The sequence below is a fragment of the Euprymna scolopes genome, chromosome 23 (genome assembly GCF_053919585.1).
Source record: "Euprymna scolopes isolate OS-2025 chromosome 23, ASM5391958v1, whole genome shotgun sequence".
In the NCBI taxonomy this organism is placed as follows: Eukaryota; Metazoa; Mollusca; class Cephalopoda; order Sepiida; family Sepiolidae; genus Euprymna; species Euprymna scolopes.
In genome coordinates, this window is record NC_136504.1 from 115370061 (window position 1) to 115388951 (window position 18891).

The window sequence follows — 18891 nt, forward strand, 5'->3', positions numbered from 1 at the left end:
AATTATTATATATATATATATATATATATATATATATATATATATATATATATATATATATATATATATACGTGCGTGAGTGTACGTGCGCATGTGTGTGCTCGCGCCCCCGACCGTTACCTAACCCTCTCCAAACAATTAACAACAAAATAAAAACTAAATAAATAAACCGAATCATACCTCACCCCCGCCTCCAAACATAAGCGAGCACCCAACAGGTCAAGACATACTTACCAAGAAATCATCTCACCAACGAGACGCCGAAAACCTTAACATTAAGACTCGAATTTTAAAGTAACCCCCTACTACCCCCCCCCACATATTCCTCTCCCACCCCCATGTATCCCTATGCTCTCAGCCACACCAGAAATAAACTTTCCAGACCCTCCCCCACAAGTTCCTTAAACTCCAAAACTAAAACATTACCGACATACCAAGCGCCCCCTCCCACCTTCCACCTTGTTCCCTTCCTCTCTTTCTTCCGCCCTCCTCGCACACCCCGCCTGACCTCATTCACTCTTTCTCTCTTTCATCCCATAATAACAAACATTTCTGTAAAAGTCTGAGGAAGCTACAGACGGCCCCAAAAAAAAAAAAAACGGCCGGGTAGCTGAAACAATAATGTAACTTAACAGAAAGATACGGTAATAAAAAATAAAACGTATATATATATATATATATATATATATATATATATATATATATATATATATATATATATATATATATAATCATCTGATTCTTTATTTAATTGTATAACATATCCTATTTTTTAATAATTAGTCAAGTGGGTGAAGGTGGCCATGTGCTGCCCTTTTGATGTGCCAAGTTACAATTCAAACACTTTCATCAAACCCACACTTGACCTCGTGTCTAACTTCCTGGAAAGGAAGTAAATAAAATAACCCAACAAGAATAAACTGTCAAGCGAAGTATCAGTTTTAAGAATGACTCATCGAAATGTTTGAACTGCCAAACATATTTAAGCACAAAATTATGCGGCGGCCATATTTGTTTGTTCGGCATGACTTTCTCTTTGAGTATCCATCCATCAATGGCATCGACTTTGCAGTTTTTGGGGAGTTTTTTTTTTTTTTTTTACATTCATTATTTATTTTTATTTATGTATTTAGTTAGTTTATTGTAAGAAGGGCGGCGGTGATTTTTACCTTTTTTTCTTTGCATTTTTTTTTTAACAGAAAGAGATGCTGTTTTTGTGGTGATTTTTAACTTTAAAATCAAATCCTGTTTTTATTGATCATTGAATAGTTACGTCTGAACAACATCTCCGTGCTTATATTATGATGTTTAAGTTTTTAGATTTTGATTCATTTTTTGTTTTTGAAGAAGAAAAAAGTGGAAACCAATAAACATATTCGTTATATTGAAAATTTTGGCTTTAAAATGCCTATTATTAAAGCAACGTGGTTTTAACGAAATTAGCTGTAATTTTATAACAATTTTGTTCTGATACTACACTGCAATTTTTCTGTTCTTGGTCAGTGAAAAAATCCTATTTAGGGAGCTGGGGTTTTCCACATTAAAAATTGACTGTTGCAATATTTTTGATAAGATGGGGAGGTATGAGTTAAGAAAATTTGAAGGTTATACTTAGAGACACTCATGATAGGAACTGTCCTATCAAATGAACCCACACTCTGCTAGGAACCAATCAGAAACTGCAATCACTCCATAAAAACACTGGATCTTTTTAAATTCCCGCGCATACCTTTTGTCTTCATGCGAGAAAGAAGTCTATTCTTTGTCTCACGATTTATGCAGATTAGCTACCCATCGGAAACTACTCTAAAATGAAATATGGCTTTCAATTCAAAATCGACTTTGTGTCTAACTCAGCCTTCATGAGGAGGCGTGTGGATGGAGAAAAATGATTGCACAAAAATAAAGGAACACACAAACACAATGATGCAGTATTCCTTCATACTCACATACATTCACCTGCACGCACGCACGCACACACACACACACACACACACACACACACACACACACACACACACACACCTGCACATGGCATACACACAATAAACACACACACACACACACACACACACACCTGCACATGGCACACACACAATAAACACACACACAAACACACATACCATATGCACACACATACATATGATACACATAAGCACATGCAAACACACACATGCACAAACATGACACACATACATGTACACACAGAACACATGCACACATACGCAAACAAACCACACACAAACACATACGCACGCACAAACACACACAAACACATACGCATGCACAAACACACACATGGCACACACGACACACACACATGACACACAACACATGCACACACAGAAACATGTACACATAACACGCACGACACACACATGATGCACAAACACACACGACATACACACACAAACACACACATGCATGCACGCACACATGACATACACAAACACACACGACACACAAACAAAATACACACATAACACTCATAAGCACACACACACACACAACAGAAATATGTACACATAACACATATGACACACACAGGCACACACAAACACACACATGACATACACACATACAAACACACACATGATATACACTAGCACACACACAAACACGCACATATACACACAAATACATATGCGCACGGGCACGGCACACGGCTACATGGATATAACGGAAGGAATATTTGGGGAAACCATGCAACGATTTCCACTGAGAAATGAGCGCAGGAAACGAAGGTGGCGCCAACTCAACGTGAAACAAACAAACTTCAAAAATGGTATGACTTTCAGGAATAAACACAATTAAGTTCTTGTATCATATATGTAAACCTGAACACCGTTTTCAAGGCATGTTTTCCTTCACTTTGAAACCCGATGCAGCGGCAGCGCTGTTTTCTAACTCTTCATCCAATTTTTCCATAATTCACATTCATTTCGGTATTGATCCAGAACCTGACCCAAGCTCACATCAGCATCTTCCAGCAGTTTATAGGAAGCAGTCGGAAAGGTTGTCGGAAAAAGCTGCCAGAAGAAAATTTCAAAATGTTGAAAACAAAGCTTTAGTGCAAAAAAATAAGAATTACTGTAAGTTTAAACTTATATGAAAGAAATGTTTTTATTTTTTTTCTTTAATAAATGTTTCAAAGAAATAAGTTTATTTTATGACTAGTGAGAGTGGGAGTTCCCGGCTTTGCCCAGTCGTGAAATACGTTTAAATATGATATTTTAATTTGTCCAGATCTCATATCTATTATGATAGAGTCGTGATTTCAAAAAGAAAAAAAGAATATTTGGGTGCTATCAGCTAGAATTGAAACCGAAACTGTAGCATTCAAAGCTGGTGATGTTATCACTGCACCAATGTAACACGCACATGAACTGATTACAAATTAAAAATAAAATAAGATGAATGCATAAAATATATAACGATTTTTTAATTTTGAACCAATTTTGACTCCTTAAAAACTATTTTAACTAGCTAAAGACCCATAAAAGAACTGTCTGTAAAAAATCTAATCATTTGAGATCCTTAACGCCGCTCTGCGACTTTTAGTTTCGGAGGAGATAGAGTTTGAAAATATGGAGACGGACAGACAGACATATAGCCTTTTATATATTAGATTATAGAGTCATGATTTCAAAAGTTTAAAAAAAAAAGTATTTGGTTGCTATCAGCTAGAATTGAATCCAAAACTGTAACATTCAAAGCTGGTGACGTTACCACTGTACCAAATTAAATTTTTTCTTCAACAAATTTTTCAAAGAAATTTTTTTTTTTTTTTTGGTCCCCCGACAAAAGGAGAGTGGACCTGTAAATTCACCCTTGTCCGTTCATCCGTTTGTCTCTTCACACTTTTCTCAATAACTATGCCTTGGAATTTTTTGAAATTTTGCACAAACGTTAAACATTATATGAGTAAAAAAAGTGACAGAACGGATTTTCCGGGAAAACTCCGGTTGCTCTCCTATGCTTTTGAGTTAATATGACTAAAATTGACACTTTTGTGCTTATTAACAAAAATTAATGCCTTGGATTTTTATAAAACTTTCTGAAAAGTTGTAACTAACTGATTTCAATATAATTTTGTTTGTCTATACTTTGCAATAACTATTGGGTGTGCCCCAGGGGCTCTTTTAGGGCTAATAAAAACACTCCATTTTGGGAACTATTTTACCATATTTGTCCAAAATTTTCTGTGTATGTCTATTTAGCAGTTTTGCATGGTACTGAACTCAAATTTAAATATGTTAAGGCCTTGAGGACTTTTGGGGCTAAATTGGTGGGCGGGGGGGGGGTCAAATTATGGACTTAGTTATTTCTTTTTATTTGCATGATGCAGAACTCAAATTTATGTATGTTAAGGCCTAAAACTGCACCGGTTGTTCATTTTCGCCAGGATTTGACATCCTCTGGGGATTTTGGGGATAAATGGGGGGGGGGGCAAATGCTGAACTTAATCATTTTTTTTATGCTTCGTTTACTGTGCACTCACGGGGGACATGACCTCCATAGAATGGATATATGTCACAAAGTTTAACAAGGTTTTTTTAATATAGATCCACATAATATTGTGATAAGTGTTTCAGTGTGAACAGGTATGGTATAATAAATTATGGGGTTTATTTATTTTATTTTTACTTTCATATTTTGCTTTGGTTTTGATACCCCCAAATTCAAAGCTATCTCTTTACAACCCTTCCTTTTCATAACCTATCATACTTTCATAAATTAGAGTCCATTTTCTGTAGGCTGTTTTTGAACCCAGTCAACGACAGGTACTTTTGCAGTATATATATATATATATATATATATATATATATATATATATATATATATATATATATCCACAAGAATCTGTGTTGTAAATTCAATTGTAAGTTACATTCTTCTGGAACGCTACTTAAACTACGGTGGCAAATTATTGGGGACTTCTACTCAATTATGGCTGATGGAATGGAGCATGCTATCCCAGTGGATTAAATGGAAGGTTCTATTCGAAATTCTGTGCAGATTCCCGAGTTTGACAGAAAGATTACTGAATTCAACAAAATACACCTGAAGAGAGTCTAAGATCAAAACGTTGTGAGATTAACAATCAAGATGAGAACAATAATTTGAATAATACAAATAATATGAAAAATGAAAATATCCTAAAATGGATCGCTTAATGTCAAGTCTGACGCAGTCATTATATATTCCATTTTCTTTTATTTTTGGATCTAAAGAAGCCAAATATTTAATAGAAAATTATGAAAAACTTTCATATATTTATCCAAATTCTGGCAACATCGCGTCAACAGCTTCCAGCATAATTACAAAAGTAGCTGGAAGATGCTATTAGCCAATCAGCAGTCAGGTGTCAGCAGACGAGAAATTTCAATGAATTTATGAAGTTTATTTAAACCAGAGGAAAAATAATAATAAAAAGTTTTGTGTTAAACAGTCTTCGCGTCGTCGGCATCTTCCAACTACTTCCGTAACGTGCCGAAACATGTAAGAACTTGGGTCAGGATATGAATAAATACCAAAAAATCAATTATAGGACATATTCATTGTCTCCCAAGAGTGAAAGGCGGCCAATATATGATTAATTATTTGATTAACATATCATTTATTTATTTCTTTTATAAATCATTACAGTGACATCATAAAAGCCAGTTTGGTCTTTGTAGTGCAATGACATGCAACTGTGTCGCACGTAGACATGCGTTCGTGAACTGCACAAATATTTTCACTGAATGAATAGCAAGGGAAGGAAATTAATGTAAAACCTATGAAACTGGAACGAAAGCTGTGAGAAAGAAAAAGCAACTGAATAGATAAAAATAATAGTCATGGTCTGCGTGAATAACAGCAATTGCAGCGTCTCGTCCCCATGAGCATGAAATGAGAAATACTGCATGCATGAATGGTCAAACACAACGTCCGATTATGATCAAACACTACCGCCTTTCGTTTGCTGTGTTTCTATTTAAAAATTTTTTTTTTTATTTTTTGGCATTTTATTTACCACAGTTGCTTATTTAGGAAATTCGCTCTTTTATTTCAGCCCCGCCCCGAAAGTCTTTTAATTTTAATTCTATTCTATTACTGTTATAAGAGTATCTCTAACTGCAATTGGCCAATTTTTATCTGTAATTTAAAGGTTTCAAAAGTACAGGGTGGAACGATAAAAGTGTCGCCCTAAAGAAAACAACACTACAGCTTCATTTTAAAACTTTTATTGGAAAATTCAATTCAGGTAACTTTATTATGTAGCAGAGCTGACATCTATTCAATGTAGCCGCCTTCAGCCTCAATCATCGCTTTGTTATGGGTCTTGAACTGGAAGCATGCCTTTTCCACAATTGAGACCGGAAATATTGAACCATCCAGATTTGTATTTTGAAGGTGCTGGCAATGGTCCTGTTGTCAGAACTTGGATCGGTAGAGAGCATGAGTTGTACAGCGATGCATCTCCAATCTCACTTGTTGAACCTTGTGTCACTTTCAGACATGATAGGAGGCCCCTATTGCTCTTGGGATTTGTACACAACTGCCCAACTAGTAGATGGTCTACGACAACAAAATAAAAAGGCGGTTTTCATCAAACGGAAATGGAATCATGTTGTCTTTTCTAGGGCGACAATTTTATCGTTCTATCCTGTACTTGACGAAATTGCACCAAATTTTGTATGAAAAATCCCTGAGATACTGAGAGTATCAACAAAGGAGAATTGAAATGTTACTACTACTACTACTACTACTACTACTACTACTAAAAACAATAAACGCTTATAGATTTCAAAATTATTTGATAGACTTTCAGCAAACTTGGCGTAAAGTACAAGGGGCGTACCAAAAATAATGCCTCCTATTTTTTATTCTGCCCTAATGGATCAGAGGGGATTGCAAATTGCGTTGTTATGATGACTGAGCTCATGCATTCATGGCTTGAAAGTTTTATCTCTCTGTTGTTGATATTGACGGTATGAGACTCTAGATAGCAACCCCTGTGATGTGTAACGTGACCATTACGCTCAAACTGTGTTTGTTACAGTTCAAACTTCTCTTGAACTCCTACGGCATCTGGTGTCATCGCAAAGGAACAAGCAAACAAAAATAAATAAATCCAACTCGGCTTTTCTTTCTTCTTTAACACAAGTCGTTTATTACCGTTTTTCTTTCTCTTCGTCTCGACGTCAGCTTAAAAGTCTCGTTGCCACATGTCCTTTTCACCTGGTTGGCGTTTCTCTTTCTTCCGACCGCACACTGGCTATAGCCAGCTCATTCTCGCCTTCACTTTATATGTCAGTTTCCAGTGTTGACTTTTTTCTTTCTGACTATGTGATGTCTTTTTTTTTCTTTTTCTTCGGATGCAAACCCTAGCACACTTGCCAATTTGCATATGCGTTCAAACGCTGCTGCTGACACTAATACAAGCGCTTGCCATCCATTCTTTGGCTGTTGCTATTTTTTATACGTGCTCATATGCGCTCTGTTACACATGGACGGGCATCCAAAATCAGAGATGTGTCATTGAATTCCTGGCAGAAGTGCATTGAAAATGAGGCTGACTATGTAGAAAAATATATTCTGGAACACAAAAGGTCGCTCGTTTTAATGATATCATTCCTGTCTTTGTAGTTCTTCAACTTTTGGAGTAAAAAAAAATAGGAAGGTTTACTTTCGTGAATGACCCTTAGTATGATAAAACATGCTCTAGTTACCCATGCATGGCCATCGTTCATTGCTAGCAAAAGTTCATTGTGAATGGTGGTGACTATGTAGAAAAATAAATTCTTGAGCACAAAAGGTCGCTCGTTTTAATGGTATCACTCCTGTCTTTGTAACTCTTGAAAGTTTTAGGTTTTAAAAAATAGGAGGTCTTACTTTTGGAACAACTCTTCTGTCTTTATCTATTCAATAAGGAAGAAACATCATTGGGAAGAGAGGCTATGAATGCTCTTTATACATAGGTAATTTGGAGCCCATTTTTTTTTTAGACTGCTACTCATTTTAGTCACCTATTCAGCTCTCCTCGGGCCTTAATGTATTCCCCTGCATATATAATTGCAATCTTCACCTTCCTTTCCTCCTAATTTTTCTACCAATTCAGATCCCCTCTGTCCTCAATATACCTCCTCTCCTTATATAATCGCAATTTCCAACTCTTTATCCTCCTTCTAATTACTCCCTTATATTTCATGTCCCACACTTCATAATTTGCATTTCTTGTTATTATTGCTATTTCTTCTGTTTTATTTTTATCTTTATTATTATTGTCATTCCATAGTAGTCTCAACCTTTGAATGTTTTTAGTTGGATTTTCTTTCTTGAACATCAGGTCAATTCCTTTGACTTTAGACATTCAAGCTGTATTAACGCTATCGCCGTTCCTAACAGGCAAGCCTTTTGCAAAATTGGAAAAGAAATTGTCTTGTCAATCTGATTAAGCCATCTATGGTGGCTTTTTTGTTATGATCCCAAGCGTTTCAATTACAATGGGAATCACCTTGACTTTCTTACAATTTTAGGTGTTAGCATTGTATTTTTATTATAGTTTCATAGCAGTTTCAACTTTCTGAAGGTTTTATTCATTTATTTATTTTATTTATTTTTCCTTTTTCTCGGCTTTTGTTTAGACATTCAAGCTATACCTTAACACTTTCGTCGTTCCCAACAGGCGAGCCTTTTGTAAAATTGGAAAAGAAATTGTCTTGTCAATCTGATTAAGTCATTTATGGTGGCTTTTTGTTATGGTCCCAATTACAATGGGAATCACCTTGACTTTTTCCAGAATTAACTAATTCCCATTTCAGATCTTGATATTTTTTTTTCTTGTTCTTTCTCTTGCATTCTGGTATCAAAAGGGCAGGCTACGTCAATGGTTGAGCAAGTTCTCTTGTTTTTATTTAGTAAAATTATATCAGGTCTGGAGTGTTCAAGTACCTTATCAGTCTGTATGTGCATACCCTAAAGAAGTTTGACATTGTCGTTTTCCTGCACCACTTCTGGTTTATGCTCGTACCACTTCTTATTGTGGTCTAGAGTTTGCATATATTCCAGTGTAGGCCCTGAGCTACTTTATTGTGTCTGCATTTTTTATATTAATGTTGAGCTAGCATAGGGCATTCTGATACAATATGCGCTAATGTTTCTTCCCTTTCATTACACATTCTTCACATCTTTATTATTATTATTATTAGTAGTAGTATTATGGGCTCACAGGAAGCTTTCACACAGGTTATCAAAGATCTCATTGAATTCAGCCTGTGGTGTTCCCTGGAAGCTGAGTAACAACAAGTCTCCCCAGATTTTCCATTATTATTATTATTATTATTATTATTATTATTATTATTATTATTATTATTATTATTTCTGTTGTCCCATTTTATGTCTGTCTGTTGTCATTGCCGATTCTATGCTGGTAGGCATAACAAATGACCATAGGTTATCAGCATCTTCTTTTCTCAGTTTCTGCAAGATTCTAGCAGTTCCCAGCAAGGCAATCTCCTGAAGCACTCCAACATTGCAATGGTTCGCAATCATCGCAATCCACTTGCCAAATCCTTTTATCACACGCCATAGGGCTTCCATCACAATATATACAACTTCTTTCTTCTTTAACTTCCACAATCGTTTTTTGTCTCCCTTTTCAAGTTTTTGCACTTTTCGACCTTCTCCATTTCTTTCTCCTCCACATTCACATCAATTGGTATTGCTCTGCCAATCATTATTGCCCTGTGTTCCTTTTTTTTTTAACAAGGCAAAATCTGGTCTCCTTGCTTCAATCAAATTATCACATTGGATATTCATATCCCACAATAATACTACATTATCACTCTCCATCACCCCTTCTGGAATATGCTCGTACCATTTTTCACTGCATTCCAATCCTCTTTTCTTGCACATATCCAAACGGACTTTTCTCACAATACTGTCATGACATCTCTTGTATTCCTTTTGAGCTAACTTTTTACAGCTGCTGACGAGGTGTTGTACATCCTTACGTTTCTGCTCACACATACTTTATTTACTTTATTATTATTTATTTATTTACCTTTTATTATTATCTTCATATTTATCTTTATTTTCTTATATTCATCTCCATTTTTTATTTTAACTTTCATTTTAACATTTTAACATTCCTATTTTAATGTATCCTATGCTAGATGCCACATTTTCCTGTATCTGCAACCTAGCTCCTTTCTCCTCTTATGAGGAGAAGCATTAGGCTTTGAAATGCCTAGGTATAATGAGCGTTTATAACCTCTCCTCCCAATGATGTTTCTTCCTTATTGAACTGACAAATAAATTCATATATTCCCACATTTATTTTATCTATAACTTTATGTTTATGTTCCACCTTACATGTTGAGCTTATTATATCCTGATTTAACGACAAAACCTGTTTTCGTAGTTAATATATATATATATATATATATATATATATATATATATATATATATATATATATATATATATATCAGAATTTATGTATTTAAATTTTATGATTTGAAAAAGTTAATCTTCAAATATACAATTTTTTATTGCTTGAAAACAAAGAATACAAACTTTTTCAAATCATAAAATTTAATTAATTACTTCAAATTTATTTTTGATTCATTTGCTCTATCTTGTATATTGAGCAATTTTTATTTGGCTGGGACTATCTTAGTTAAAATATAACCTTTAATAATATTTTGTAAGACCGAAAATCACTGACTTTACATACCAGTAGATATATTTTCATTTCATTATTTTGAAGTATATATATATATATATATATATATATATATATATATATATATATATTTTTTATTACATTTTCACCCCAAACAAGGCACATTGCCACTTTGGTGTAGGGGGCTACTATCAGGGGAAACATCTACTGGGGTACTATGTAGGGATTAGGGCAGCGAGATGTTGGTTCACGTTGCACTTGAACTTATGCATGTCAGTACAGTTGGGGAAGCAGTGACCTGGAATGGAATTCCAAAGTCTAGCAGTTCTGGGGAAGAAACTACTGGAGTAGAAAGATCTTTTACATCTAGGGATCTCTACAGTGTGGGGGTGGGATTTTGCAGCTTGTCGGGTCTGTCGAGGGTGTTTACGTCGTGGGGGCACAAGTGCTTGCAGTTCATCAGAGCATTCACCATTATAATACTTGTAGAACAGGCAGAGGGATGCAACGTTTTGACGATGGGACAGAGGCTGAAGTTTAGATGCCAGTTTAGGGCCTATCATATATATATATATATATATATATATATATATATATATACTAGCAGGGAGACCCGATGTTGTCCGGAATTGAATGAAGATCAATAAATTTTCCATTTTCCCATACTTTTATTGCCTTTGAAATCGGTGAAATCGGCCATTTTTTTTTTTTATCAAATCAATTGATTACCTGCTCTAATTGGGGATACACTGTGGTGTACTGGGAGGAAGCTTCACATGTCTCCCCCAGTTACTTAATACACAATACATTGTAGTCTACATTGCACTGTAGAGAATCTACAGTTTATAACATCATTTTTATATAACGGCACAAATAAAATTTTCAAATGCAAAACTCAAGTAAGTATCGTGGTTCAATTGTGCTCTAAACAGAAATATTAATTTGGAATGCACTCTGTCTTAACAAAGAATCTACAGTTGATTTTATATGCTAAATTGTTCTGCTTATGCAGTGATAAAACTTCTCAAATGCACTTGTGATGTTAGGGTGCATAAAAGTGTTAACTTTGGTCAAAATCGGACTTCCTTCTTTAATCTGATTTTTTCAATTATCAATTTTTGATACTTATCGGAGGCATTCCCATGTAAGTACACTCCCAGACACATCAATCACCTTCATGTGAAATTTCAAAAGAATTGGCTCAGCCACTCGAGTCCATAGAAAACAAACTCACACACACATATACAAACACTAAATTCTTTTTATATAATCTCTATCTATCTATCTATCTATCTATCTATCTATCTAAAAGGAACTGTATGTGAGTTCGTTCTCTATGTACTCGAAAACGGCTGGATCGATTTTTATGAAATTTTACACAAAGGTACTTTATGTGCCTGCCAGTGTTCTTAGATAGGTTTTGTCTTAGAATGTCTTCACTAAGTATTGGTAATCGATAATTGAAATAATCCAATGAAAGAAGAAACAGGCGATTTTGACCAAAGTTAACACCTTACACAGCCTAATATCACGTGCATTTGAAAAGTTTTATTACCACACAAGCTGAAAGGCCTGACATATAAAATTTACAGTAGATTCTTTGATATGACAGGGGCGCATTCGAAATGAATGTTTCTACTTAAAGCACAATTGCACCATGATATTTGACTTTTTAATTTCAAACTTGTCAAGACATTATCACCGAACAAACAGTAAGGCCAGGCATATAAAATCAACAGTAGGTTCTTTGATATAACATGGGCGTGTTTGAAATGAATGTTTCTGTTTTGAGCACAACTGAAGTTTGATACTTGACTTAAATTTAAAACTTAAATTTAAGCCATTATATAGAAATATAATTTTATAAAATCAACAGTAGGTTCTCTACAGTGAAATGTAGACTACAATGTAGTGTTAATTAAGTCACTGTGAGAGGCATGTGAGCTTCCTCCCAGTACACCATGATGGGTCCCCAACTAGAGTAGGCAATCAATTAATTTGATTGAAAAATAGATGATGTAATATTGTTGATATAATAAGGGTATGATTACAGAAAGTTGAGAGGTTCTACTTATAGATACTGGCAGTAGGAACTGACCAATCAAATGGAGCCACATTCTGCTAGCAACCAATCAGAAACCAGAATTGCTTCATAAAAATATTGACCCTTTCAGCATTCCCACACCTTTTTCCTTTTTTGTGTCCAACATTAGAATTTACTCTCTGCAGACTTTTACAATCCAACACTTGTACAGATCGACTACCCAGCAGAAAAATATTTAAAATATATTTTGATTATAATGACGGTATAACTCCAATGATTTTGACAATCGGTTTTATAACCACGGTTATAATAATCAACCAATCAGAAGCTTCAAAAGTTATTATTAAAAATGTCGAATTTTGGATTCATTGAGTTCGCCATTGCCTCTGTCTCGAAATGACTCAAGATCAGGACTGCATTGATTCTTCGCCGCCATCTTTGTTACTAGGAATTACTTAACAGTCAAGATCAGGACTGCATCGATTCTTTGCCGATTTGATTTACTGCCGCCATCTTTGTTCAACATAATGTCTCAACACTTAACACTATTCTTTGTCTTCATCTTGACTTTTACAATCCAAAGTTTCTTTGCTTGACGACTGCCATTTTGTTTGGAACAAAATTTTTCTTCTTTTCTGCAACCAAATTCAATTCAATTCAAATGGCGATTTCACCGATTTCGAAGCAATAAAAATCTGGGAATCTGCAACATTCATTGATCATCATTCAATCCCGGGCAACGCCATGCTATCCTGCTAGTAGTATATATATATATATATATATATATATATATATAAAAGAAGAGAATGTCATCTTCCTTTTCTGGTTGACAGCGTGGGGACAAAATGTATAATGTTTATCCAATTAGAATTCAACTAACATGTACAACAATTATGAGCCGAATCGTATTATTAGGCGCCGCTTATGGAAGAACTGAAACACAATGGGATAAGACGAGGAGATTCTTAAATGAATAGGATTTGCTCAATACCCTAAATAGAAACAGGTATGTTTAAAGGCCGCATTGTCCGGGAGCAATAACTTCAATTAGTTTTGTCATAGTGTTGTACAAGAAACTTGGTGTTGCTCAGGAGCAATAAAAGTAATAATGCTGTATCATATTTGGTAAGTGGCATGTGTTAATCAAAAAGTGCTCAATATTCTAGATAGAGCAGGTGTTTTTTTTTACAAGGTAGTCACAACTTATCTAGGCTCGGAAGCCACTCGGGGATAAGAATAATTGTGTGTACAGTAATCAGTGGAATAGTATCATAGTAATCGTTAGTATTGGAGATTTGATACAGTGTCTTACTTAAGGGGGTGGTTCATCAGGAATTTGTTTATGTTGGACTTGAAGACATCCAAGTTGTAGTCAGGTGGGAAACAGGCAAACGGAAGAGAGTGCACTTCTGAGAAAGAAGCTTTGTTCATGGAATCTACGTTTTGGTTTTGGCACGGATAAAGAGTGGGGAAAATTTTGGACAGTGGTTTCAGCTAGACGGGTGTTTATCATGAAAGATTGGCGAGGGGGGAACTAGAGATTGGAGCTCAGACGAGCACTTGCCATGGAAGTAACGATAAAACAAAGACAGGCTAGCAACATCTCTTCTGTGGGAGAGAGGTTGCAGGGAACAGAAAAGAGCATCCCCACTAAGCTACGAAGCCTATTTTGTACTCTGTCAAGGCAGGATAGGCTGTTTTTAGCAGCTCCTACGCAGATGTGGCAGCAGTATTCCATCCTTGGACGTACTTAGCTTTTATACAGAGAGAATTGCATCAGCAGTGAGATATCTTCTGGAGTGGTAGAAGGATCCTACCATTTTTCCAGCGACCTTGGCAACAGACTTGATGCATGTGTTCCATTTCAGGTCAGGAGTAAAGGTCAAGCCCAGAAGCTTATCAAAACATGGAGCCTCTCCTAGATGAGAGCCATCCATTTCAATTGATGCTAGATGGGGATCAGAGCGTTGATGATGTAAAGATAGGAGTTTGGTTTTAAATGCATTAAAAGTAACCAGCCACCTCTTCTCCCACTGTACCACGCGCTCAAGATCAGAGGAGAGAGAATCAGAGAGGACTTTGTCATTTATGGCCTTAGATGTGATGCCATAGATGGTCGTGTCATCAGCATGTGTGTTTAAACACTGTCTTATCCGGAGGCAATAAATTAATAATGCAGTAGAACACTTTGCCACTGGTATATGCTGAATCCAAGAATGCTCAATACCCTAGAGAGAGCAGGTGTATGTAATAATACAGTAAGACACTTGGAACGTGATAGATGCTGAATCCGAATTTGCTTAATACTCTAGACAGAGCACATGTATGTTATAATAGAATGCTACACTTAGTAAGTAGTATATGTTGAATCAAATAGTGCTCAATACTCTACATAGAGCAGATGTGTGTAATAATATAATAATACACTTAATGAGAGATATATACTGAATTGGAAAGTGCTCAATACCCTAGATAGAGCAAGTGTACGCAAGAATACATTATTGTACCTGATCAGTGGTATATACTGAATTGGAAAGTGCTCAATACACTAGATAGAGCAAGTGTACGCAAGAATACATTATTGTACCTGATCAGTGGTATATGCTGAATTGGTATGTGCTCAATACCCTAGATAGAGCAAGTATGTGCATGTGATGTATCCTTGATGGAAAAAAAAGAAGACAAGAAACTCAGCATCCATTCTTTTTGGACTGTTATCCTCATCTTCATTGTTGTTGTTTCACCACCATGTTTCGGCCAACTTATCCTCTGGCCTTCTTCAGTTGATTAACCGCAATGGCGTATGTATACTGAGTCTTGTAACTGTATCCCTAGTAATTAGTGCCTCCCATAGGTGTTGTCTCACCACGTTTTGGCCAACTAATCTTCTGGCCTGCTTAGGTAGGGGCCTGTGGCACAGTGGATAGAAGCGTTGAGTCGCTATAGTTCCAGGCGAGCTCTGTCTGTAGATAGCGGTTTCAGTCCTACCCAAGCAGGCTAGAGGATTAGTTGGTGAGACGACAACTATGGAAGGCAGTAATTACTGAGGATACAGTTACAAGACTCAGTATATCTATCCTGTTGCGGTTAATCACCTGAAGAAGGCCAGAGGATGAGTTGACCGAAATGTGTTGAAACAACAACTATGAAGATGAGGATAACTATCTGCAAAAACAATGAATACACAAATTATGAAACCTCATTGCAAAGGATCCCCAAAAATAAAAAAACAAAAAATAAGAAAATCGGCGTTGCCCAGAAATACATTGAAACAAATTTAGATTTATAGCTCCAGTGAATTTCTTACCTTATTTATATTATTTTTAATTCATTAAAACACGAAAGAGAAATGGGAAATTGAAGGAGAAAAGAGGAGGAGAAAAACGAGAGAGAGAGAGAGAGAGAGAGAGAGAGAGGTAGAAGTTTGAAGATCTCTATATACCGGAAAGTTTTCTACTCGAACTGCCATAGTTGTGCTCTCACTACGTAAATATCCCTCTCCTCGACCAACGCGACAAGCAGCAAAATCCCACCCCTTTACTGTAGACGTCCCCAGATACCAGAAAGCCTGCTTCTTCGAACTGCTTGCCTTTGGAATTCTCCCCTGCTTCTGTTTCACTAATTTTACTAACAAGCAGAAATTTAAACTCTCTACATAGTGCCCATGTAGGCATGGTCCAAAATCATAAACCTTTATGTCTAAGTGGTACTATGCCTTGTTTGAGATGAATAAAGGTGAAATAAATAGGCAATTTTCGATTTTTGAGCGATTATTGAGACTCTAATAAGACCACTATTTTGTTTTTCATGCGATAGGCTTTAAACTATCTTTATTTATAAGTAAAAACAAAAACGCTTTAAACCATAAACATAAAAATTTATCCAAGTAGGTAGAGGAATAACTTATCTTGCCTTTGGTAACATTTATTTGTTGAATATTTGTTTTTTCACCTTTCTTTTGGCTTTGTTAGATACTCATATTCTGAAAAATTCACTGATGAATGAATAAGTACACTTTTAACGCCTTCTATTTTTATGCCGTCGGGGAAACGCCGGGTAGCCCTGCTAGTTTATAATACAGGTTGGAACAATAAAATTGTTGCTCTAAAGAAAACAACACTACAGCTTTATTTTAAAACTTTTATTGAAAAGATCAATTCAGGTATCTTGATTATGTAGTAGAGCTGACATCTATTCAATGTAGCCGCCTTCAGCTTCAATCACCCCTTGATATGAGTCCGGAACTGGGAGTATTCCTTTTTCACAAGTGCTGACAGGAGCTTGGCAAATACTCAGCAGATGGCGGCGATCACGCTGGCTTTGGTGTTGTGAGAGGTCATGTTGGTGATTTTCTTGACATATGGCCAAATGCACTAGTCCAGAGGGTTCAGGTCGGGGGAAGAGAAGGACCAGTAAGGGAATGGTACAAAATCATTGGACTTCTTCTGAACCCAAACCTGAGTTTCTTTGGACTTGTGGGCCAGCACTGAATCCTGCTGCCACACCCAGAGTCTGCTAGCAGCCTGATTGCACCAGGGGATCACCACACTCTTCAGCACATCCAGGTACACTTTCAAGCTGACTTCGAAGATGTGAGGTGGCATGATGTGGCCCTTACTTGGAACCACACCAAAGACTATAACCGTGGCTTGAAACTTCAAGTGTTGAACTGTCTGGATTTGCATTTCGATGTGGCTGGCAATGGTCCTGTTGTCATAACTTGGATTAGTAGAGAGCATGAGTTGTACAGCGGCGCATCTCTGATCTTCCTTGTTGAACATTGTGTCACTTTCAGACATGATAGAAGGCTCCTATCGTTTTGGGGATTTGTACACAACTGGCCAACTAGTAGATAGTCTGCAACAAAAGAAGAAAACCGGTTTTCATCAAACGGAAATGGAATCATGTCGACTTTTCTAGTATGACAATTCTATCGTTCCACCATGTAATTCAAAGAAATTTTAAAGAAATTCTCAAACATCTAGAATCTGTCGAACAATTATCAGTTTTTTTTTTTACTTTCTCTGATGAAAAGAAAACATATGTAAATGAATCGATTGTTGATAAAAATAATTTATCAAGAAGAAAGTTTTATATTTTTACATTCTCTTTCTTTCTTTGAGTTTTAAAAATAAATAAACAAAAATAAGGATTCGATTATTTTTAATGATGGCCTTGAAAATGGAGAAATAGTGAGGCGGGGGGGGGGAGAGAGAAAAATGAGATATCGTACAGATAGACTGAAAGAGAGAAATAAAGGCAGATTAGAAGAAAGAGGAAAGATACTGAAAGAAAGAAAAATGTGTCAGATAGATAGATAGATAGATAGATAGATAGATAGATAGATAGATAGATAAAGCGATAGAGATAAAGAGAGAGAGAGAGAAAAAAAGAGAGCGATAAAGAGAAAGAGAGAGAGAGAGAGAGAAAGAGAGAGATAGGGAAAGAGAGAAATAACGAGAGAAAGAGAGATAGAAAGATGAAGAGAGAGAGGAAGAGAGAGATATAAAGAGAAAGAGAGAAAGAGAAAGAGAGAGATAAAGAGTTAAAGAGAGAGTAGGTGTAATATTTAAAAAGAGTGACATTGAAAGAAAAAAGATAGGGAGAGAGGCGGGAATAGAAAAAGGGAGATATTGAAAGAAGTGTCTTTAGTTATCTTCCACTGCAAGAACTGTGACGCCAAGGTCCGAAAGTGGGATTGAGAAGTCAGCGCCCCAGAGAAAGGGCACTCTAACCTGCAAAAAAGTGTCTGGGCAGCCCCGTCATCATTTCCGGTGAGAGCGCCTCAGGCGATTAGCTATAAAATAACTCCTTCTCAAAGAGAGAAGGCAAAGCCTGTGAGGGTACACCTCCTAGAACTGCACAGAACTTTACTCCCACCGCAAAATCAACAGGGACCGCATCAATGATCCGGCGGATCATTACAGGAATGGTCTAATCTCTGTTGATTTTGGGCGCCCAGGGTAAAAATCCCTATCCGAAGAGAGACAGACAAACAAAACTGGAATGAGAGAAGGGGGAAGATATTGAAAAAGAACTAGAAACAAAACTGGAATGTGTGTGTGTGTGTGTGTGTGTGTGTGTGTGTGTGTGTGTGTAAGAGAGAGAGAGAGAGAGAGAGAGAGAGAGAGAGAGAAATAAAGAAGCGGAGCAGAGATATTAAAACAAAGAA

At 36.2% G+C, this 18891-nt stretch overlaps 1 protein-coding gene across 3 annotated transcripts in view; it reads right to left on the reverse strand.

Annotated features, from left to right (window-relative positions):
- Nucleotides 1-16845: 16845 nt before the first annotated feature.
- The window catches only part of LOC145246154 (uncharacterized), a 325300-nt gene continuing 323254 nt past the window's right edge, over nucleotides 16846-18891 (reverse strand). For all 3 annotated transcript variants that reach the window (XM_080108023.1, XM_080108022.1, XM_080108021.1), the window contains exon 3: nucleotides 16846-17576. In XM_080108023.1, the coding sequence (XP_079964149.1) occupies nucleotides 17093-17518 (426 nt within the window). In that variant the 5' untranslated portion in view covers nucleotides 17519-17576 and the 3' untranslated portion in view covers nucleotides 16846-17092. The remainder of the gene's footprint in view (nucleotides 17577-18891) is intronic.